We start from the raw sequence: 23,085 nt of genomic DNA, 5'->3' as shown, positions 1-23,085 counted from the left end.
GCCTTTACTGCAGTTTGTGTGTTTATAAAGTGACTGCTTTAAAATGAGGGAAAGCCCAGGTAAGGCTTGGAAGGCCAGTGGTGTTTCTGGTCATTTATGCATGCTGAGATGCCCGCTTTTGCTGTGGGCATGTGGCACACTACCTGTGTGAGCCCTGCCTGGACAGTGCAAGGGATGGATGGGGCTGCTTGCCTCTCAGCCCTGCCTGCAGGCAGGTTGCTGACACCTTCCGTGGTGCTCTGCTGCTGGTTCATCCCCACAATACCTGGGGGATGTATGACTGTGACTTGGTTTCCCCTGCCTAGTGGGTGAGGAGGTGGTGTTATCTCTGTTCGTAAGGAGAGATGGAGTCAGGGCTCTGCACGTCCCCCCCAGTGCCAGCCGGCAGAGCTTGGGCAGGGACCTGGGTTGAGCAGGTATTTGTTTACATGGTCTGGGGAACCACAGTGGTGTTACTTATTCCTGCCCTGGCTGGTGTCCCGGCAGCTCCTGGACGCTGGCAGCTCGGTGGTGCCGGCCGGGAGCGCAGCAGACACTGCTGTGTTTCACAGCCCCGCTCAATGCCCCTGTGTCTGCTCCTCCAAATATTCACACCTCCACAGGAGCCTGGGGATGGGGGAGCTGCTAGTGTGGGGTGCATGGGATGGGGGACAACCATGGGGACTGCAGGCATGTCCCCAAACTTCAACCATCCTAGACCCTCCCCCTCCTTGCAAGCCATTGAGGAACAGGGACATGGTGTGGGCTCAGCCACCAGTTTGGGCTGGGGCCATGGCCAAGGTACACAGGACACATCTTGGAGTGAGCGCTGGCCAGGATCGGCTCACTGTGCCCCGTCTGACCCAGCTTTTCAGCCCACTGCTCCATCCAAATGCCTCTCATGTCCTCGCTGCGGGCTGGGAGACGTGGCACAGGCTGCGGGAGGCACGGCCGCTGGCTGGGCAGTGGGATGCCCTGTCTGCATCTCCTCTTTCCCTGCCCCAAGTGCTCGGGGCTGTTGAGTTCAGCCCTTGCTCTTACCAGCTACTAAGTTTGGTTTTTATTTGCACGCATTGAAGTGTGGGCTTTTGTGCACAAGTTCCCTCTGTATCCCCAAACTTGGCTTTATTGGCATAAATATTCAAGTTGGTCTGTAAACTGCTGATGCTGAATAAGGCTTACAGAAACACTGCCCTGCTAAAACGGGGAAGGGGCAGAGGCATGGCTTGGAGCAGGAGGGGGACCGTGTGATCACTTGAACCCTGTGGATTTGCAGGGCTTATGCCTACAGGTGTATTTAACAAAGTTAAAGCAAGACGAGTGACCCAGCAAGCAGATGGTGGGTGGGTATGTGTGCTCGGCTACGTAAGACGGCAGAGCAGCAAAAACAGAGATCTGGATTTATCCAGGCTCCAGCAATAGGAAGGAACACCTTAATCTTGGATCACCCAAGACCAGACCAATCTCTTAACCTAGAGAGCTGAGGATGGAGAGGGGAGTCATTCAGCTCATTACCCATTGCCCTGCTCTGGTCCCAGCCCTGCAGCGAGGGCTTTGCCAGGCTCCTCAGCTCTCGAGGGGGGTCTGGTGGATGGCCAGGCTGCCCTTCGTCCCTTAGTGCCTGCCTGCTTGCCATAAACCTGCTCAAAAAATGTCTTCCAGATTTGGAGGAATGAAATCTGTTTGAAAGGATATGCAGGATGCGCCGGGTGAGAAATCTTAATTAATATTTAAACAGCATGGTGGAATTTGTCTAAATCCTGCTAGATTAAATGCAGGCATGGTAATGGATGCACTTGAATTTCTGATGGAAATTGCAGTGAGCAACACTATGCAGGAATACAGTGGCCAAGTGAGTGCTCAGAAGCTGCAGTGCTTTGGTCCAAATGTTGACATACAAGGGATACGGTGCTTCTCTTGGTGGGAGCTATATTTGTGGTTTATCCCTTTAGCTATGGACAAAACCAACAGAAAAGGGGAAAGCACTGAAAATGGGTGGCACTCCAAGGGTGCTCGTGGTCCCCGGTTCTGACAATTCTCTTGAGTGCCTCATTGGAAACCATGGGGCTGTTTCTTAGAGCCCCTGGCCGTGGTTTGAGGGTTCTCTCTTTAGTGCAAAAAAGAAAGAGGAGGGTTTCCCTTCCTCTCATGAAAGACTGGCAACGATGGCTTTGTGTTAAATCCCTTAATGTTCCCCAATTTTTCCCTGGGGGAGTGTGTGTTCTCCATCTCTGGCCACAGCTTTTCATGGTGCTTTTCCTCCAGCCCAGCTGGGGCATTTCTGGGAAGAGTGGGATGAAGCCAGGACAGAGGGATGCATTTATCCCCCTCACCGCTCGCTGTAAGGCTGAGGTGACATCACTTTGCCAGGCACTCACACCATATTAATTTAGCTGCACCTTATTTTGGAGAGCTGGAGCCTGAGGCTTTGCCATTTCCTATGGTCTCCTCAAGCTGGCTGTTTCCTGGCTGCCAAGCCAGAGAAGCAGGCAACTTTTATGGCAGGGCACCACTGAAACCCAGCTAGGGATTAATAGAGCCCATAAATAGAAAACCTGGAGCAGCTCCCCTTGCAGAGCAGCTCTGCCCAAGCACACTCCGGCTGGAGGAAACCAGGGAGCTGGAAAGCATCTCGTCTGCCTGTGGTCCCCCCATCGGGGCTGGCCAGCTCTGTGGGGACAGTGGCTACTGGCCATGGGGATGGGCTCTGATACCCAGAAATGTCCCTGGCTGTGGAGATGTGCCCTTGCTGGGGCTGCAGGGCTATGCACCTATCCACTGCTTTTTTTTTTTATCTTCCCCTTTTTTATTTTATTATTTTTGTGTGTGTGGTCAGACTGAAGGAGTCTCCCCTCTTCCATCCTTCCCCACAGGTGGTGCAGCCCAGGTCCCCTGTCGAGGGGAGGAGAGGCTGCCCAGCTCCGGGTGCCCAGAATGCTGGCCGGCTGTGCATCTCCCTGTTTGCACTGGGTGAGGAAACACCCCCTGTGCTTTCTTGAGTCTCTGGCACTCACAGAGGAAGGCCGCTACCACCTCAAAACCATTTGCAAATAGCTTCTGTTTGCTCAGACAAACACTGGAAAAAATATATAATTTTTTTTTCTTGCAGCAGTGTGTCTATTGCCCTCTGTGCTTGAGCGCAGGCTTAGCCCTGAGCACTGTTTCTAATTGTCCACTTTCAAGGCGGCCACAGTTTCAGCAGTTTTTCATTCAGTGATTTTTCTCCGGGCAGTGTAAATGCTGCCCTTAAACCTGCTTTCCGTGCTCAGTTCTGCATCCTACTCGCCCACATCAGCAGCGGTGGGGACAGCGGGTTGGAGAGGAACCATCTGTATTAAAGATGATGCAAACTGGGCTGGAGGCAGCATCCCCCTTGCTTTCCCGGGGGCAGGGGTGGGATGTTGGTGCATCTGCAAGCCCCCCTGCCTGGTTCAGTTGTGTGCTCCACTGAGAGCCCAGAAACACGCTCGGATCCACTGCGGCGCAGGCTTAGTGTTGAAGTGCAAGCTTAGTGCCCATTGACTCGTGGGCTTTACTGTATGCACAGCTGGAGAAAAAAATAACTCCCTCGTTCAGCCGCATAGTTAATGCCCTACCTGAGGAAATGTTTTTTCCTGCCTGAAGTCGGATCGAGGTCTGGCAGCTGGGTGAGCAGAAAGAGGCCTGAAGGCTGGGCTGCTGTTTGCTCAAGCAAACAGCTGTGGCAGTGTTGGATGCTACCAGCTCTCCCAGGCGCTTCTCAGCATCCCTGTGCCGCTCAGGAAGGCGGGGAAGGTGCTTTCTCATCTCGATTTGATATTCAGCATCTCCAAAGTGGGGATGCTGTGGTCCAGGGCCACCTGCCTTCCCGCTGTCCCCACACAGCATCCTCTGCCAGGGATCACTTTGCAGTGATCAGGGAGTGGGAAGGGCGGGCGAGCGACTCAAAATTGCTTTTTTTCACCTTGCTGAGCCCTGCGGTGTGGTACCACCGAGCTACAAGCCCTTCTGAGCGAGGTGGCCCTGCCACCTGTGTTGCAGAACGTGGGTATATGCAATGCAGCTCTGGCAGGGGAAAGTCCCCTCCGGTCCCTGTGGCATGTTCCTGCTGCTGCTCCTGCTCCAGCATCGTCCATGAGCCTGTTTGACTTGCTGATCCAGCAGAAAACAGACCTCACTGGCAAAAGGTGCATCTTCTGCTGGTTTACTTGGAGCAGCTAGGCTGGTGGCTGAAGAGAGGTGGTGCAACACTGCAGACAAAAGTAGAGCCAGGAGCACTCCCCCCTGTGCCTAGCTGCTGCTGCAGGGTCTGCTGCCCATGAGCTGAAGGAGAGGCTGTTTATTTTTGTTCTCTTTTATCCAAATGGCTTCAGCTGGATGGCAGTGCTGCTATGCCTTGAGCCATCACAGGGTTTTCCTCACTCTGTGGTGCATTAATCATAAATATTCTGCAAACTGCAAGGTGTTCCTAGCCCCAGGGGAAGGGCTTCATCTGCAACTGGGGTGCTACAAGCGTGTGTTTTTGCTGGTCACATCCAGGAGCAGCATAGCCCAGTAGGAAGGGCAGAATTCTGAGCATTAGCTTGTCCTAGCTCTGCTGATGGACCTGACTTCTCCAGACCTTGGTTCCTTCCTCTGCAAACCAACATGATGCACCTTGAACCCTGCGGCTGGGCATGCACCAGGTATTGCTAATATAGATTATTACGATAATGTGTGGTCTGGTGTGTAAATTTGGAATGATTCCCTGAAGAAAATCACCCAGATACTAAAAGAAAACATGGTATTTCACTGTGTTAGGTCAGAGATTTCAAGGGACTTTGAATTTGTCCAAATCCTATGAAATTTCAGTGGGATTTGGCAAACAAATCTCTTAAATCCCAGTGAAAGGGGTTTCCACAACAGCAGTGGCTTTTTTTTTCCCATGCTCCTTGCAGATGAACAAATAAAAACAACTGAGAAAGTAACGGGAAGGATGATGCAAGGGGCAGGAGACTGGTATCTAAGCTATGTTATTACAGAGAAAATGACCTGGCACTGAAAGAATTAAAATAATGTCATTCCTGTTTGCTCTGGCTCATTTTTAATACGCCAGTCACCTTGACATTTCTAAAAGAATTTTTCAAGTATGTAAGTTCAAAAATTATGCAACTTGACAAAAGCAAGGGGGATATTTGAGGCTGGTGGAATAAATTGGGAGCTGGAGGCAGTACATGACCCATGCCCTGTGTGGGGAGTGATGCTGGCACGAGTGGGGCTGGACGGGGCCCGCTCCTGCATGGCGGGGGGGACAGGGAGATGTGAAGGGGTGAGGTGAGGGCACGGGACACCATGGGGCTATCCCTCTGTGCCAGTGTCGGGCAAGCTGGGGCTGTCTGCTGGGGATGCTGCAGTGGGTACAGTCCCAGTCCAGATTTTCTAAGGATGCTTTGGGTCTTTAACGTGTTGCAGCTAAAAACCAGTGTATGAAAGAAAAAACCAGCTGGCCAGTGGCCTTCCTCCAGCATCCCACCAGCCATGCTGCCCCAGACACCCTCTTCCTTGGGGAATGTGAGCTGGGGAGGGGGTCTAGGCTGCCACACTGAACCAAGGTAGGGGGGGATGGGGGCAGACCTGCACCCCCATGGCCCAAGCTGAAGCTGGGTGATTGCTCATGCGGAAGCCACGGAGGAGATCATTTGCCGGTGTAATTGTATGCTTTGCTGTTAAGCGTATTGATTCTGAAAAGTTAATCAGACAATTTGGAGGTGCTATATCTAAAAACATAAAATCCCATTAAACTGATTAAAACTGAATCCATCTTAAATAACCCCATGCAACTTAAAATTGTTGAAATAGCATATTGTATTCAAATAAAATTATTTCAGTCAAACAAGGCTGCGAGGAGCTCTTGCCCATCGATGCCTTGTGTGCCTTGGCGAGTGCCTGTGCCGGGAGCTGCGTGCAGGGATTCCCCCTTGTACAGTGTACGGAGCTTGCCGTGTTGGGGGACAGCAGTGGTGTTGGTGAGGGTCTCCCCGGGAGCTGATGCTGGGGATGGGGGTGTGCCTGATGAACATGTGGCTACATCTGTGTGGGGGATGTGGTACAGCCTTCTCCTTGCAGCTTGGGGAACAAGCGATGCTGAACAGCGGTCTCTTCCCACAAACATCAGGTTATGACAGCACCTAAGCTGTGGTATATTTTCAGGTGTTTCATAAATTGTGTTGAAACCTTAACAACTTCTTGGAAGTGATGCTTTGCTGTGTGCTTTTCAATTGTCTGGTGGTCCTGGGTGCCCAGCTTGAGATGGTGTTTGGGCTCTGCCCATCAGCTTGGGAGTCAAAAGGACTTTGTTGCAGATGTAACATGCACTTTGCAAATCTGGAGGCTCCTGCCTGCAGGCAGAGAAGTGCAGGGCACAGTTCTTGCAGCAGTGGAAGCACTCCAGGAGGAGCAGGGGATTAGGATGGCATCGCTTGTTGGTGGGAAAGGGCTGCAGCTGGGCAGCGCGCCTGCCATGTCTGGCACATCACCCCTGCATGCGTGGGGGTGCCTGGTGGAGTGAGCAGCAGTGTGGTGTGCCCTTGGGGCATGCCTTGCCTGGATCTTACAAGCCAGGAGGGCAGAGGCCCCTCTGACGAGGTCAGCACCTTGATTTAAGCAAAACCTTTGCCGGGAGGAGATAGCGCAGGGTGGGTGTGAGCTTGGAGCAAGCAGCGATCCCTGCAGCATTCCCATCCCCGCTGTCCCGCGGGCTGCAGCCTCTCACTGTGGCCTGTGAGCTCCCTGATCCGGCTCTTCTCCAGATGGGTGCGTGCTCTTGGCATGAGGCCCCTGGCTTTGGAAACAGCCCCCCAGCTCTGTTGAAACAGCAGCATGGAGTATTGGGCAGTCGCGGCAGCAGGAGCTGATTCCAGCCGTCTGAGGGACAAGAAAAGGTTTTATCTGCCAAGAGCCGAGTTCAGGATTGTTTCTGATTGCATCACTCAACTGCGGAGAGCTGTATGCCTTATATTGCCTTAGCGATGTTATCGGCTGGCACCCGGCAAAGCAGGACTTGTGACTCAGAGATAAATGGAGGATTGCTCAGTTAGTTTGCTTCCAAATTTGTTTATTTTCCCCTTTCTGAGTCTACCATCTCTCCTTCTTGATAAGTTCAGATTGCAAGCCAGCCTCTATTTGTAAAGAAAGCACTCCTTTGCACCTTTACAAGGGAGAAATAGTAATAATAATAATCCCATCGCTGGAGGAGGGATGAGCACTGGCTCCCATCCACCCTAATGAGGAGCCTAGTGCAGGGACCTGGCTGTAACAGAGGGCTTCCCGAGCATCCCCCTCCAGCTGCCCTGCAATTTGCTTTGGAAGGTGCTTCCCCCACTCTCCTGCCAACCTCAAGGACTGTTTTTTCCAAATAGGACAGGCACGGCACGCTGAGGTGTTGCAAGCGAGCAAGCCCACCGGGAAGCTTTATGGCTGAGAATGGCGGGTGCGTGGTGAGCGTGTCAGCATGTCAGGTGTGCTGCTGCCTCTCTGCCCATGGGCATGTCTTACACACACTGCTCTTTACAAACAGGGTCACCAAAAGCTGGGAGAAGGGCTTTCTGTAGGCAAACCCTGCCACATCACCCCTATAACCTCTGGAGAGTCTGAAGGCAATTGCAGGTGGCTTGGGACCACGTCTAGGAGAGCCAATGGGGGTTTAAGAGGACCAGGGAGCTTTAATCCTTGCAGCAGTTGAACAAGCCACAGCAGGAAGGGCTGCGGTGCCTTTATCACTTCTCTGGGCCCCGATGCTGGTTCTGCCTGAGCAGAATGCGCGTGCCTCCTGAACCTTGCCCCGCTCCTTCGAGAGCATCTGTTTACCTTTGCTGGCCCCGCGAAGCGGGCAGGGGAAGTATCAGCACGCCAGATTTCCAGCCCTGACCTCTGCAGTGCTGACATGCTGCTTTATCTCCTCCACAGCCACGGGGCTGCTTTTTGCAGCATCCCGAACAAAGGACGTGCCAGCGGCTGCTGTTTTTCACAGTGTTGTTCATGGCTGTGAGCTGCCACCGGGGTATAAATCCTGTCCCCCCTTGTCTCACCAGCAGCGGGGAGCCTTCCTTCCCAAGGCCGTCGGGTGTGTGCTGGTGGCAAAGCCCCCCGTGCTGGGCTTAATTCCGTGGCATGGTGAGAGGAGGGGAAGCGTCCCCTACTGCAGCGGGGGTCAGGGATGATGGGGAGCCCATTAGCATCTGTATGTGAGGGGGCCTGGGGAGCAGCGGGGTGCAGGGGTGCTTCCTGAATCCACATCCTGGCATCCCTGCCCTCCCAGGTGCTGTTTGCCCACCCCAGATGCTGGAACTGGAGGCAGCTGTGCCTCTGGGGCCAGGAAGCATCATCCTCCTCCTCCCGCCCCAGGGGCTCTGCATCACAAGGCCCCGGGTATTTCCTCGGGCTGTGTTTGCCGGGTCCCCGGGGAGCTGATGAGGTGTTAATGTGAGGGCTGCTGGGGGCTTTTCAGCCCATGAGCTGCCAGCCCTGCCTGGGGAGGGGGACAGGAGGTGGTGAGGAGCTCGCTCCCACTGCGGCTTCATTGCAGACACACCTTGTGTGAGCGCAGCTGGTCCAGGGGCAACGGAAAAACTTCATTTTGCAATGGGAAAACCCTAACAAGCCAGGGGAGGGCAGGGATGCTGCAGCTGGGGGTTGGGAATGGCCCCTGTGGGTTGGGGGAAAGCAGTCCTGTAAGTGGGTCTTTTGTGATGGAAGTGGAAAGGAAGGGGTGGGGAAGGGGGCGGGGGGGAGTGAAAGTTTTGTGCTGCAGTGAAAGTGATGCTCTGGTACCCTCACCCTGCCTTCCACAGTGTGGGCAGGGAGGTGGCAGGACCTGCAGAGGTCTTGGCATGGCAAAAGCATCCCTGTGGAGCAGGCTGGGTGGCCTTGGCCACCGCGGTGCCTGTGTTTGACACCAGCCCGCAGGGATGCTTGGGTGGATGGGGCAGCTGGAGGTGGGAGCCACCGAGGGGCTTTGGCTGGCTGCCTGCACCAGGCATGGCTCAGAGCCATCCACATTCACGGTGAGGTGAAGCCTGGCAGAGAGCAGAGCGATGTGGGCACTGTCGGCAGGGCATCAGTGCGACCTGGCTGGCCGTGCGTGTGGGCAGAGCTTTAGTCGCAGAGCCTGAGGGACAGATGCCCCAGACACAGTGTGTGGAGTGGCCGCTGAGGGCAGGCTGAGATGGGGACAGGACCAGGGTGCAGGTGGCTGCTGCGACCAGCATAACCAGCCCTTGGCAGTGCTGGGTACTGGTGAAAAAGGGTCTGGCCCTGGAGGGCCTGTGGGATCTCTCCTTTCCCCTCCCCATGCAGGCACAGGAGCGGGAGGCACTCTCCAAGTGCAAGAGCTGAGGAGGAATCATGCCTCTTTTTTTCCTTTTTATCTTCTGCAGCTTGTTGCAGTCTGTTCTTTTCTTATATTCTTGTTGCGCTCTCATCACTGTGCTCTCATCACTACGCTCTCTGACCTTTGTTTTCTGATTAAAGAACAAACATGCTCTCTGGGGCATCTTTTGGCATTTAAATAAACATGTGACATGTCCAGACACCCGCTCCTACTGCTCTGGTGTACAAAAACGTACCCAAAGTATAAAGCTCTACATATAAACGGTAATCCATGTACTTCATTTAGTAAATGCTGGTGGATAAGGATGTGCATGTAGTGCATCTACAGATGGGTATCTGCAGAGAGATAAGGACAAGCCTTGCTGTTTGCATACAGAGCCTCGGCTGATGAGGGGTGTAGTGGTCCTCTTCCAGGATGGATTTAACTCCTGGAGGGACACCTCGGGGAGCTCTGTCTCCTGCACAGAGATTGAATTAGCTGGGTGATGGGGCTGGCTGCCACAGCCAAGGATGGGGGCATGGAGACTGGGAGGCTGCTCCTGCAGATAAGCAATGCCCTCACTTCCCGGCTGGGATGAGGACTGGGTGGGACTGGATTATTTTATGTCCCCAGGGAATGGGTCTCCCTATCTTGGGAAGAGAAGGGAAACCAGCAGTCTGGCTGCATGTAAGCGCATCCAGCCGAGCCCCTTGGACCGTCACCAGCACAGCCCATCTGGGCTGGTGCTCTCCCGCATGGCCGAGGTGATTCAGCAGTTCATACTCGTTCCAGCAGCTTTGCATCTGCAAATATTTGGCAGAAAATATCCACAAGTGCCTCAGATGTCACTTTTTTTTTTTTGATATCTCTTTTTCCAAGCTCTAATCATTTAGTTATTCATGTTAAGAAAAAGAAAAATTGAGAACCTGAGGATGCTCAGGTGCCTTTAGGACCAGCTTGGTGGTCCTGACCCATGACTTCACCTTGCAGGACTGGTATTGCTGTGGAGGCTCACAGAAGGTACCAGCCCCTGCGAGGAGCTGCCTGCTCATCGGCCCACATGTATGCCACGTGCTGCCAGCCCGGCAGCTGCCGAAACCCCCTGGCACACACCGGGGTGGGGGTGGGGGGGGTGGACGGACACAGGGACTCGGACACACACACCACCTCTGCTCCCAAACGGGTGCTGCTAGCAGCAGATGGAAATAGCAGCAGCACTGTTGATTTACAACCACAGCTCTGACTTTAATGGGCTGGTTTTTGCTCCCCAACAGCTACAGATTTGGTTTGTTGTTTTTTGTTCGGTTTTTTTTTAACAAGCTTCTTTTTTTTTTCCCCCTTAGGGTGACCCATTAGCCCCTCAAAACGTGGGTGCGTGGGGAGGCGAGTTTGCCCTGCGTGCTGGAGGTACGTGCACGCTGCTCTCCTCTCCCTGTTGAAAAAACAAACCCAAAGCCTCTAAGCATAGAAGGCCTTTGTCCGCAGTGGTCCCTGCTCCCCAGGGAGAGGCAGCCGGCCCCGGCAAGCCGGCGGGGTGCTGCTGCACCCCGGTGAAGGGGTGGCAGCTCCGGAGCTGGCCCTGGGCGCCCCAGCCACACCGCAGGGTGATGCCTCCCCATGCCAGCCCCAGCAGGAATGTTTGCTGTCACCGCAGCCTGCGGCAAGGAAATATTTTCCAAGCAAAAAAAGGCCTCCCAGTGTATTTCACGCTGACGGCTTCCAGCAGCCCTCTGTAGCCGTCTTGTTCTGCCGCCGCCGGGACACCTACCCGGAGGAAGAGAGGAGGCGAAGGTGGGAGAGCTTTAAAAAGCTCTGGTTTAAGTTTGTTCCACCCTGGCCGTCCCCCTCTAGAGCGGGTCTTTAGAGGCTGCAAAACACCCGCCTGCTGCTTGGGGCAGGGCGGGCAGATGGTTTCCCGCCTGCCTTGGATGCTCAGCCCCCCCTGCCCAGCGTCCTGTCCCAGCGGAGGAGAGGGGAACCAGGGTCCCACACATGGCAGAAGGGGACAGCTCCGGGGATGTTAAGGGATGCCTCAACTCCTTCCCAGGCTGGGCTGTGAAATGTAGGTCAAAGCCCTCTCCTCGCTGCAATCCAGCGATGATGATGGTGTTACAGGTTGGGCTGAAATATGTACCTCCAGGTCTTTACTCTGGCACCAAAACAAAACGTACTCAGAAAGCTGTGAAAAATAAACCCAGCTTGTGAATGCAGCTGATTGGAAGTTTTTTCCAACAGAAAGTGCTGTCCGACCCGTGTAAAATCATTCCTCGGGCATGTGTTGATTTGGGCAATGTTTCCTCTGAAAAGAAAAAAAAAAAAGATCAGAGCGAGGGGGGAGAAATATTTGGAGAGAGCCGGAGCCACCGCCTTCGGCAGAGCTTTTCCATCCCTGCTGCAGAACAGCTCTCCCTTGGAAATGCACTTTATTTAGCAGCCGAAACACACTTTATTTAGTAGCCTGCTGCCTGGTATGTGCTGCTGTTGCAGGGGGCAAAACAAGATCATCTGCTGCGGGCTTGGCTAAGGTGCTGGTCCTTGGTGGGTATGCTTCTGCTGCCTCCACACTTTTCCCCCAAGGACACAGGAATGCCAGTTTTACCAGGAGGGAAACACTGGCTTAGTTTTAGGGGAGAAAAGGGGTCTCGGCAGCATGCAGGAGCCGGCCCTTGGGAGAAAGCCTGGCTGGGATGAGCCGTGCCGGTTGGCATCGCAGCTCCATCGGCACATCCCACCTGGGACAGGCAGTCTCAGCTCTGGGGCTGCCTTTTCCTAAAACGCCCCGCTTCCCACCAGCCTCGCTGCGGCCATTCACAGGGCCAAGAGCAGGTGCCGAATGCTTGTCCTCAAGCTGAGGTGGGTTTTTTTCATCGGAAGGGTTCGGTTTGGGTTTTTTTTAGCAGAAAGAAAAGATTATTGAGCCAAGTGAACATTTGTTTGGCAAAAGTTAAGCCAATCATGCAGTCAGAGCTTTCCTGGATCCTAACAGCACAGGTCAAGATTAATTTTTTTGCTTGGAAATGAGTGGGGTGGAATTAAAATACCATTGTGGTGGCAGCGACCTGTAGCTCTAGCGATGGGTGTCACTGGCCCATGGTGGAGGCGGGGGCTGCTGGGGTGGGGTGCCCATCCTGGACCAAAACCACCACCATAATCTGGCTGCGCTGAGCTCAAGGCAGCGAGGGTACATCCTGGCATCCCTGGGCTTGCCCCACTGAGGTGGCACTGACCCCTCGCCACGGGGCAGGCTTTGCATCCTGCTCACCTTCATGGCACAGGAACGGGCTTGTGCACCCGCGGCTGACCCTGGGCAGATTTATTGGGTGATCCTGGGCTGCTATTAGTGGTCAAGGAACCGCAGACTCACAGACAGGGTCTGAGTCCCAGGCAAGCGCCTGTGTTTTTTCGGAGCAGAAGTCTCCACTCCGGCTGTTTTGCTGGCGGCTCTGCCAGGGACACCTCGTTCCCATGAGCTGCCAGGTCCGGATGGGGCACCTGGGGAGACAGGGTCCCCTGGGAGCGGCGGGGTCCCCTGGACCCTCCTGGCCAGCCGGAGGGGGCTGGGAGGGTGGCGCAGGGGCTCTGAGCAAAGTGTGTCGCCTCGCTCCCTGAGCTCAGAGGAGCCGTCGCGCTCGGCGAGCGGTTCGCCCTGCTATTTATACCCGCCGCGCGCGAGAGGAGCCTTTCAGTATAAATGAAGCTATTTTAAAGGTCTTGGCCAGGTATAACTGGTTTAAACAAGGCCGGTAATGACTCAGAGGGCTATAAATGTCCATCAGAGTCCTCAGCGAAGCTGTTGGGGATTGATCTCCTCAGCAAGCAGCCTCCCATCGTGATGTGAAAGCCTGGGCAGCCTGCGCACACTCCTGTCGCCGTGCTCCAAGCACAACACCCCTGCAGACCCCCTTCCTCCACAGCCTGAGGGTTCACGGGCACAGTCCCTCCCCGGTTATCCTGGGCTTTGTACGGGTACAGGCCCTGCAGTCCCCCGTCTCCGTTCTCCAGCCAGAGGCTGTGGAGCTGCATCCCTGCTGCGGTCTGAGCATCACAAGCCCGATGGGCTCAGGCACAAGAGGATGCCCCAATGGCTGGTTTGGCTGGTCACATCGCTTAGGTTTCAAGGGATGCATTAAGTCTGTTGTAACTGGGTCCCCATTTAAGGTGATGAGGATGATGCACTGGACCTTGGGCAATGTGCTGGACCACCTTGGGCTGCAGTGGGGTTGCTTTATCCCACTCAGCAAGGAAAGCCGCTGCCTTCCTCTGCCCTCGGCCCCTATGGGAACCAAAGCACTTTCAGATGAGGCCAGGCTGGAAGGTTTCCAGCAGAAAGGGGTTTTGTTAGGAAATAACTGGGAGTTTTTAAAGCAGAGGTTTTGGGGAGGAGTCTCTGTATTCAATTTTCCTGTTTGTTTTCTTATTGTAAAACCAAAGACATTTCAGTTTTCAGAAACTGATAATTAAAAATAAAAAATATTTCCCCCAAATGAAACCAAACCCTGAATACTTTGGTCAGCCAGGTAAAACTTGCCTGCCTGCCAGGGCCTTTGGGGACTGAGCTAACAAAAACGTCCATGGCAGGACTTTCCTGGGAGGTAAGGAAGACTTTTCTTCCTTTCTTTCTTGAGCTGGCAAGCCAGCATCACTGGGCATCGCCCTCAGCACCTCCTCCTCCCTCCACCATGTGAAAGCAGGGGACTGGAGTGGCCCCGCATGCCCCAAGCGCCAGGATGAATCCCTTAACCCCAGGTTTTCACACCAAGCCTTCTCGCCTGGACATCATTCCAGATGCCTGCGCATCTTGTTTACCCAGCAAAATGTGCTCATGGAGAAAACCAGCGCTGGGGCATCACGTGGGCCATGGTAAACAGCCAGCAGATGCACTCTGTTTATTTTGCTTCAGAGCCTTTCCAGAAGGCACGGGTTTGCTGGTGGGTTCCTCAGAGGGGTCTTTTGCCCATACTCACATCCGACACGGTGGCAGATGCCCGCAGCCGGCAGCCCTGTCGGGGCTCAGCAGCAGCTGCGGTCCCACGGGACCCATCGTGCCACCCCTGGGTGCTGTGGGCCAGTGAGCCCCCTGCCTTGAGCTGTCGTGGCACCCGGGGGCCGTTAGCAAACGCTCTCAGGTTGCCCGCTTGCCTCTTGGGAGCAAGTTGTCCCCATCGACATCAGTGCCAGCGCTCACTGAGCATTCCAACAATGCCAGTGAGCTGGAGGGACCTCCTCCATACCCCAGGGGGGACAACAACAGGACTTTATTTCCCCCTTCCCCGTCACATTCTTCAGGCACTTCCAGGATTTTATTTTACTTTGTGGTGCCAACCACTGATTCCAGCAACTCATTACCTTCATTGGCATGTTGAATAATTACAGAGTGGGGAGGAACATTAAAATAGCACCTGGAGGACTGAATATGCCAAAAATAGGGACACCAGCCATGTCCCGACAGGCCGGATCCTTGAGAACACTTGTGGACGAAGTGAGTTTGTCTGTGATGGAGTCCCTGAGAACCTGGGACCAGGGGATATCATTTCAGTATTAAAAAGAAAGATATCCTTGGGCTCTTGATCAGATATCAAAATTACAAAAGTTTTGCGTACTCCTGGCTCTTCCTTTGTTAGACTTGTTAAAGCCTTGGAAAATATTTTAATGAATTAAGAAGCCCCATTAAATGTTGAATCTAATTAGGAGAGACTTGGTTGTAGAGTTCTTCAAATAGTTAAGTCAATATTACACGGTGTAATTGTGGTAATTCCCCGGTGGTGCCGCAGCTGACGACAGCCTGGTTCAGTGCGGAGGTAACTCTGTGGATGGGGGGAAATCTCTCCCCACCACGGAATGTCACTTATTTCAGTGGCTGCCACCTGAATCCTCGAACAAGCGAAGGGTGCTGCTCCCTGACATGCCCCGTAGAGATTACAGGAGCTCCGGAGGCACCCACAGGAGCGGGACCCTGGCGTGCCTTACCGCACTGGTACTGGCCATGACCTTGGGATCGGGCTGTGCTGGAGAGCCAGGCTGGCTCGAGCTCTGCCAGGGGATGGCCTCGAGGGCTTTGCTGAGAGTGCTCAGCCTCCTGCCAGCCTATGTCCCCAGTCCCAGAAATGGGAGCCATCATCGTGCTCCTCATCCTCCTCCCAGCTGTCTGTTCTGCTTGTTTGAGTGAAAGCTCCTGGGGATGCTCCCAGCCCAGCAGAGCCCCTTGCCCTTAAGGAGAGCTCCTTCCAGAGGTCCTAAAGGACCAAACTGGGAATGAAGTCAGCGAGAGGGAGCGCTGCAGGTAGCGCATGGCAGGGGGATGGTGGCAGCCCCCCTGCCCGAGCTCCGCCTTCACCTTTCCCTCTCCCCGGCTCAGACCCAGCCGCTCCTGCCTCTTCCTCAAGTACCTCCATGCAGCGATTCATCTGTAATTTCCATGTCTTATCAGGGGAAGGCCTCAATAAACCCGGCGGTGATTGCGGTGGCACTATACAAGCGCACCGGCCGTCTCCCTCCCTGGCAGGCCGGTTGCCTTTTGTCTCTGACAAGATCTGCAGCTGCAGACTCCTTTTGCTTCTTGTTATTGAAATGTCTCTCTTCTTGAGGGCAACAACTGCTCCTGTCTCACAGGAGAGCCCCTTCCTCAATTAAAGGGGAAAAAAACCCACCAACCCAACACATTTATTTTGAAGCAGCGGTGCAATTGGGACAGTTCATTATATTGGATTAATTATGATAATTATCAGAAGAGGGGAGATAATTACCCTGTTTATTGTCAAGAACAAGTTAAAGGGTTCTTTTTTTTCTTTTTTTTTTTTCACAGACCAGCCTGGCTATGTGATGAGGGGGGCACAGGGGAGGGGAACGCCAGCACCGGGGCTTCACCCTCTCCTGCCTTCAGGCACGCGGTTCATGGCTGCTCGGCCTCCAGCTGGTACCCACTCACTTGCCACCAAAGCCCAGCTGTGGGTGTCCGCTCAGAAGCATCCTCCCAGCATTGCCCTGGCCCGTACATGAAATTGCTATTGCACAGGGCAAGTGCCTGTCCCTAGGAATGCCAGGGAAGAGGGAGTGGGATGCGCTCACTGGCATCATCGTTGCTGCAAGTGATGGAGATGTCCACAAAGCACCCCAGCTCCTGGCAAACCTTTGCACCAGTCACCGGCCTCCTACCCCTGGGGAGGGAGAGACGGCTCCTCGAGTCATGGCTTCTAATGCAAATAAGGGCGTAATTTAAAAATTAAAATTAAAATAAATATTAGTTAAATATTAAAGAGAAGAAACCAGTTTTAAATGGCCAGTGTGTTTCTCAGTAACCCAACCAGATGTGTTTAAATAAGACATCGCTGAAGATTTTCAATTTTTTTATCATCCTAGGCATTTTTAAAAATCTTTCTTTTGAGGCAAGCACATATATTTTACTGCTTCTTTTTCTACTCTCTTAAGAGACATTAATTTTAGCAGGTTTCCTCAGGCTAGCGGCGTGGGAGGCTGCCCTAGTGAAAGAAGGGAGAGGGAGGTGGTGGCTGCCGGACCCAGGTTATTTATGGGAGCAGAGATCCCCGTTGCTGCCTTCTGGGTTGGTCCCACATCCAGCCACCTTCAGACAAGCCGACGTCTTTGCAGGTCCACGTTTATGAATACAAATGCTTGCGTAGCTCAGAAAGTGTGTGTCCTTGTGTTACAGAGACAAAGCCTTTGTCTGAGGATGAGGACGTGGTTGCTGTAGTTCACCCTCAACACCATGTCCCCAAGATGTGCACACCAGTGATGCTCTGGGCATGCAGACCGGGAGGGATGCCACTGTTCCTTGTGACAGGAGGGATGTGTTGGAGGAGGAGAGCTTCTCCTCTTCCAGCACCAGCTGCACAGAAGGTCCTTCACGTCCCGGGCAGGGCAAGAGACTTGGATCATGGGGCAGATGGCCGAGGGTGCAACAGCAGACCAAGAAGGCAAAACCGGATTTAAGTGTCAGGGCTGGAGCAACAACAGTAGGAACATGCTCTGTGACTGAGGAGTGGGCTCAGGTGCATGTTTTGGGTCAAAATCCGAGGAACGGGACTCTCCCGAAAGCAGCTTTCCCGTGCTGCTCTGCAGCTTCCAGTCCCTGTGCAGCAGGGTGACGAGAGGTGGAAAATCCCCACCTTTGGTGGCAACAAAATTCAAAGTCCTGCTGAGCTGAGGGGGAAACGGCACTTCAGTAAAGAGTGGCACGAGGCTGGGACCCGCGGAACTGCGGGTGTGCGGCAGCCTCCGGGCACCCCTCGTGCCAAGGGGAGCCGTGCTCAGAGAACGCTGACATCCATCCGTGCTGCCGCAGGACGAAGGCCCGAAGGCGGGTGAGTTTATTGCACGGGGAAACGCTCATTCTGGCCTCTCTCCTCCTGCTGCGGAGCCAGCACTCCTGCCCCACAGCCAGCCGTGCTGAAAGCACGCGCTCACCTCCCGCATCTCGTGTCCAGAGGGGAAAAAATGATGCCGAAGCTAACCACACCTCACGCGGCATGGCTGAAGGCAGCGGCGAGCTGCGCGGACGGATCCTTGCACTGACGATCTTCACCATGTCCAGCAGCCATGTCGCTGATTGTACCCAAATGTCCCCGGGTCCTCCCTTCCCGAGCCCCCTGGCTGGGCTGCGTAGTGCTCCGAGGGAGCAGAAAGCTCCGTAGAGATGCATTAGGTCGGAGCCTGGTCTTGGGGCTCTGCTCAGGCAGACCCGGGGTGCACCCAGCCCAGGAACCCTCTCAGCCGTCACCCAGGGTGGGGGGCACCTGGGGGTGACTGTGAAACACCCGGCGCGGGGGGGGATGCTCCCCCCGGCGGAAAGCATCTCGCGGAGGGAGAGTGACGAGCGGCCTGAGCCCTTTGAAGCGAGGCCCCCCGGTCCCGGGGGATGCAGCACCCGCACCGCGCCCCCAGGGTTCCCGCGGGGTGTCCCCCACCCACCGACCCCGGCCCTGCGGACCTGCAGCAGGCGACAGGGGGCGCCCCGGCACCGCTTTTAGCCGCCGGGACAGGGGGACAGGGGGACGGGCCCCTCCCAGCGGGGGGCCACCGCAGCGCCCCTCACTTTTGGGGGTCCCCCCCTCCCGGTGGGGGCGGCTCCCTGGTGTCATACCCCAGGTAGCCCCTAAAGACGAGCGGAAAAGAGCTGAGGAGGGAGGGAGGGAGGCGGGCTGCCACTGTCGCCGCGGCTATCGCGATAGGAGCGTGCCCTCCTGGAGGCAGTGGGGTTGTTTTCGTTTGGTGATGACTCTTGAGGGTGCTGGAGCCCGGGGAACGGTCCTGCGCCGGGGTGGGGTGGGGGTGGGGGGTGTTAGGGTTCCTCCCAGAGCGGGAGCCCCGCGGCGAGCTGAGATCCTGCTCTCTGGTGGGTTTCTGTTACTATTTAAAAACTATCGCCAGCCTTCGCCGATTTATGGGGTTTGGGTTGGGGTGTGTGTGTCCCCCGGAATGATAAATAAATAAATAAACGGATAAATGAATGAATGAATGGGGGGAAAAAAAAAAGCGCTACCTGGCGGTTTATGGGTTTTTTTGGAAGGTGGGTTGATATAGGTGGGGATCTTACGGAACAGGCAAAAACAAATCCCGGGGCGCGGTGCAGGCGGCCAGGGCCGTGCCCCGCAGCTCGGCGCCGGGGGCGGGAGGGGGGGGGGGGCAGGCGGGGATGCTGCCGGGGGAGGCCCAGCCCCAGCCCGGGGCGGGAGGCGATGGGGGGAACCCTCCTCTCCGTCCCCCTCCTCCGGCTGGACCCCGCCGGCAGCCGCCGCGCCCGCAGCGCCGATGGGGCGGGCGGCGCAGCCGGCTGCGTTTTGGAGCCGGGTGATTTCTGTCGTCCGTCTGTCCTTCCTTCCTTCCTTCTGCCCCCTGCCATCCCCCCGCGAGGCTGTCGGGGCGTTTCGGCACCGGGAGCGGGCGGCGCTGCCCCGACGGCGCCCACCGAGACCCCGCAGCTCCCGGCCCGGCGCCGGGAGAGCCCCCTACAGCGCTTCTCCCGCCGCGCCCCCCCTTGCCCTGCCCTCCCTGTTTGTTTTAGTTACGAATTTGTTGTAGGTACCTGAGCCGGAGCCCGGGGAAGAGGCAGAGCGGCGGCTGCCGGGCCCGCCGATGGCACGGAGCCGGGGCACGGCCGGGCGGGCGGCAGCCTGAGCCCCGGCGCCGGGGCTGCGCCGAACAGCTTCGGGAGGAAAGGTGCGTGGGGCTGGGCCGGGGGCTGCGGGGACTCTGTGTGTGTGTAACACAGCCCCTGTCGGGGGTGCTGCCGGAGGAGGAGGGGGGTGTCGGCTCCCGTCAGGGCTACCCGGGGTGTGTGTGTGTGTGATGGAAATCGTCTCCCCCAGGATCTCCCTGCAGAGTCGGGGGGAAGCCAGGCCCGGGGGGGTCGTGCCGGCGCGTCGGGGCGCTGCCGGACCCCCGTGCTCGGCGGCGGGGTGCGGATAGGTGCGCGGGGGCCGCGGCGGAGCTCTCCCGCCTAGGTGTGAGCTGATTATTCAAATGGGCAGCCGAGGACCTGGGGATTGGAGGCTCGCCCGGCCGCTCCGTGCTATATCACTCGGGCACCCACGTCACTGCAGCACTTGTCCTCCTCTTCCTCCTCCTCCTCTTCTTCCTCCCTCCTCCCTCCTCCTCCTCCGGCTCCTCCATCGCCTCCGGGCGACTCTTCGCCGCGAAACACTGCGAAAACCCACCCAAGGAGCAGCAGCGAAAAAAAAAAACCCAGCCCCAGCGCCGCTCGATCCCCCCCCCCTCCTCCCTCCCTCCTCTTCCTCCTCCTCCAGAGGCACCGACGGAGGGGAGGGAGGGCTGGGGACTTTTTTTTTTTTTTTGGGTTGCTCTCTGTCGTCGTTTGTTGTGGCTGTTAAATTTTAAACTGCCATGCACTCCACTTCCAGTATGCTGGGAGCGGTGAAAATGGAAGGCCATGAGCACACGGACTGGAGCAACTACTACGGGGAGCCCGAGGTAAGGAAGGGAGCGGGGGCTCCGCCGCCCCCCGCCCGGTCCGGCTCGCCCCGGCGGGGTCCCCGCGCCACGCCAGCCTCGGGACCAGGGTGGCTGTGGCATCGGGCGGGGCGGGCAGGGCTGCGCGGGGCGCGGGCGGAGCGGCGGGGGGTCCCGGGGGGCGCGGGCCGGCGGGGTGCTGCCGGGCGCGCGCCCCTTTTTCCTCCCCCCCCCCCCCCCCCCCTCACCACCACCACCCCCCTAGGTATTTTTCTCGCTCCGGGCAGGGATGTCCCTTCCCCTCCCTCCAGCTCCCCTTTCCCGGATTCACCGATCCTGCTGCCACCCCGTCGCTTTTTTTAATATATATATTTGTTTTTCATTAACGAGAAAAACAACCACCCCCCGCTCCGGGATTTAACCCTTCCCGCCCAGTGGGGCACGGAGCCCCGGGGCTGCAGAGGCTCTTTACCGCCTGCGATCCGAGCGGGGCTGGGGCTCTCCCCCGCCCAACTGCTCCCTGCTCGCCGGGCTGCCCTTGTCCTCGACGGGACTACCCACCTGCCTCTTCCCCGTCACACCACCCACCCACCCCCCATCTCCCTTCTCTCTCTCGCTCTCCCCTGCAGAGCTATTCCTCGGTGAGCAACATGAACGCGGGGCTGGGCATGAACAGCATGAACACGTACATGACCATGTCGGCCATGAGCACCACGGCCAACATGACGGCTGCCACCTCCATGAACATGTCCTATGCCAACACGGGCATGAGCCCCTCACTCACTGGCATGTCCCCCGGTGCAGGGGCCATGCCTGGCATGGGCTCAGCCGGTGTGGCAGGGATGGGCGCCCACCTGAGCCCCAGCATGAGCCCTATGGGGGGCCAAGCAGGCTCCATGAACGCCCTGGCCCCCTACACCAACATGAACTCCATGAGCCCTATCTACGGGCAATCCAACCTCAACCGCTCGCGGGACCCCAAGACCTACCGGCGGAGCTACACACATGCCAAGCCGCCCTACTCCTACATCTCCCTCATCACCATGGCCATCCAGCAGTCGCCCAACAAGATGCTGACGCTGAGTGAGATCTACCAGTGGATCATGGACCTCTTCCCCTTCTACCGCCAGAACCAGCAGCGCTGGCAGAACAGCATCCGCCACTCGCTCTCCTTCAACGACTGCTTCCTCAAGGTGCCCCGCTCCCCGGACAAGCCGGGCAAAGGCTCCTTTTGGACGCTGCACCCTGACTCGGGCAACATGTTTGAGAATGGCTGCTACCTGCGCCGCCAGAAGCGCTTCAAGTGCGAGAAGCAGCTGGCTGCTAAGGACAGCGGCGGGGCGGGCAGTGGAGCAGGCGGTGGGGGCAAGAAGGGGCCTGGGCAGCCCCCCAGCCAGCCCCTCGGAGAAGGCAGCTCCTCAGGGGGCTCCGAGGGCTCAGCCGGTGCCGAGTCCCCAGCCAGCGCCTCACCATGCCAGGACCACAAGCGTGCCCTGGCCGACCTGAAGGGCACACCGGGGCTGAGCCCTGGGGAGCCGGCAGCCTCACCAGCCCAGCACCTCCTGGCCCCCCCGCATGCCGGCCTGCCCCACGACGCCCACCTCAAGCCTGAGCACCACTACGCCTTCAACCACCCCTTCTCCATCAACAACCTGATGTCCTCCTCTGAGCAGCAGCACCACCACCCTCACCACCACCACCACCACCACCACAAAATGGACCTGAAGGCCTACGAGCAGGTGATGCACTACTCGGGCTACGCCTCGCCCATGCCCGGCAGCCTGGCCATGGGGCCCGTAACGAACAAAACCGGCTTAGAGTCCTCCCCTTTAGCCGGAGAGACTTCTTACTACCAAGGTGTGTATTCCCGGCCCATCATGAACTCCTCCTAAAAGGGGCGAGGGGAAAACCTCGCCTGGCGAGGGGGGAAAGCCCTCTGTACCCCCATGCAGCCCCCCATAGCAGAGTGATGGACTATGAACGCTGTCGAGCACGGTACATATATATATATATAGATATATATATCTTTTTTTTTTCCATTGGCTCCAGATGTTTGCATCCGTTTGGGAAACAGCAGTCGCGTGTCTTGCAAGCATCTCGGCCCGAGCCAGGGGCAGGCGTGTTGGTCATCCCCCGCCGCCGCCGGCCCAAAGCCACCCGTGCCCGGGGGGGGGGCGGCTGCAATTCCCTTGGTTTGCCTTGTGGGGTGGTTTGGTTTTGTGGGGTGGGGTGGGTTGGGGGCGAGGGAATGGGGAGAAGGGGGTTTCTGTTGGGCTTTTTTTTTTTTTCGTTGTTGTCGTCGCAAGGAGGTATAAATATATCTATTTTTTTGTGTGGAAGTGACGAGATAAAAAACAAACCATAAACAAAACGAAACCCTCCTTCATTGTGAAACCCATGCTAGTTTTGAATCCGAGGACCAAAAGTCTTGTAATGTTGTAAAAAGGGGGATAAGTGGGTGGGGGGGAAGAAAAAAAAAAACTATGAAAAAAATTAAAACAAAAAAAAAAAGTCAGGATAGGTCGTTGTAATTGAAACAAACACTTGATGTTACCGGGAGAGTAAACTACTTGGATCTGATTAATTTATCGTTTCTGTATGCTTTATTTATGGCTTATAAATGTGTATTCTGGTAGCGACTAGCCAGATTTTCACAGAACTATATTAAAGTGTTATTGGCGTTTTTTTTCCCCCTGCTTCTCTGTTCCTCTGGGACTCGCCCGTCTCCGCTGCCGCCCCCGCCGGGACCCCCGCCAACCCCGGCCCTGCCGCCCCGACGGCGCGGCCCGCAGCTCCCGCCGGCTTCCCTCGGAGGGGCTCGGCCCGATGCGGTGGGTGGAGGGGGGGTGTTAGCGGGC

At 56.3% G+C, this 23,085-nt stretch overlaps 1 protein-coding gene across 2 annotated transcripts; it reads left to right on the top strand.

Moving 5' to 3' along the window:
• Window positions 1-3,880: 3,880 nt before the first annotated feature.
• On the top strand, window positions 3,881-22,811 carry FOXA2 (forkhead box A2). 2 transcript variants are annotated; one of them, XM_080408139.1, is made up of 3 exons: window positions 3,881-19,477; window positions 20,179-20,248; window positions 20,857-22,811. In XM_080408139.1, exons 2-3 carry the CDS (start codon window positions 20,180-20,182, stop codon window positions 22,117-22,119), a joined length of 1,332 nt encoding a protein of 443 aa, XP_080264265.1. In that variant the 5' UTR covers window positions 3,881-19,477; window position 20,179; the 3' UTR covers window positions 22,120-22,811. The 2 variants fall into 2 exon arrangements, with proteins under 2 accessions (XP_080264265.1, XP_080264264.1); XM_080408138.1 differs by lacking the exon at window positions 3,881-19,477 and having other exon boundaries at window positions 19,502-20,248.
• The last annotated feature ends 274 nt before the right edge of the window (window positions 22,812-23,085 follow it).

The sequence above is a fragment of the Falco punctatus genome, assembly GCF_963210335.1.
Source record: "Falco punctatus genome assembly, chromosome: 12".
NCBI classification, from domain to species: Eukaryota; Metazoa; Chordata; class Aves; order Falconiformes; family Falconidae; genus Falco; species Falco punctatus.
The sequence above is the reverse complement of the archived record's forward strand: the minus strand, read 5'-3'. Positions and strand labels throughout refer to the sequence as shown.

Bases quoted from the DNA above. Each gene is read 5' to 3' on its own strand.
- FOXA2 (XM_080408138.1), top strand. From the start codon at position 20,162: ATGCACTCCACTTCCAGTATGCTGGGAGCGGTGAAAATGGAAGGCCAT. The intron at 20,249-20,856 runs GTAAGGAAGGGA...TCTCCCCTGCAG, and splicing joins ACTACTACGGGGAGCCCGAG to AGCTATTCCTCGGTGAGCAA.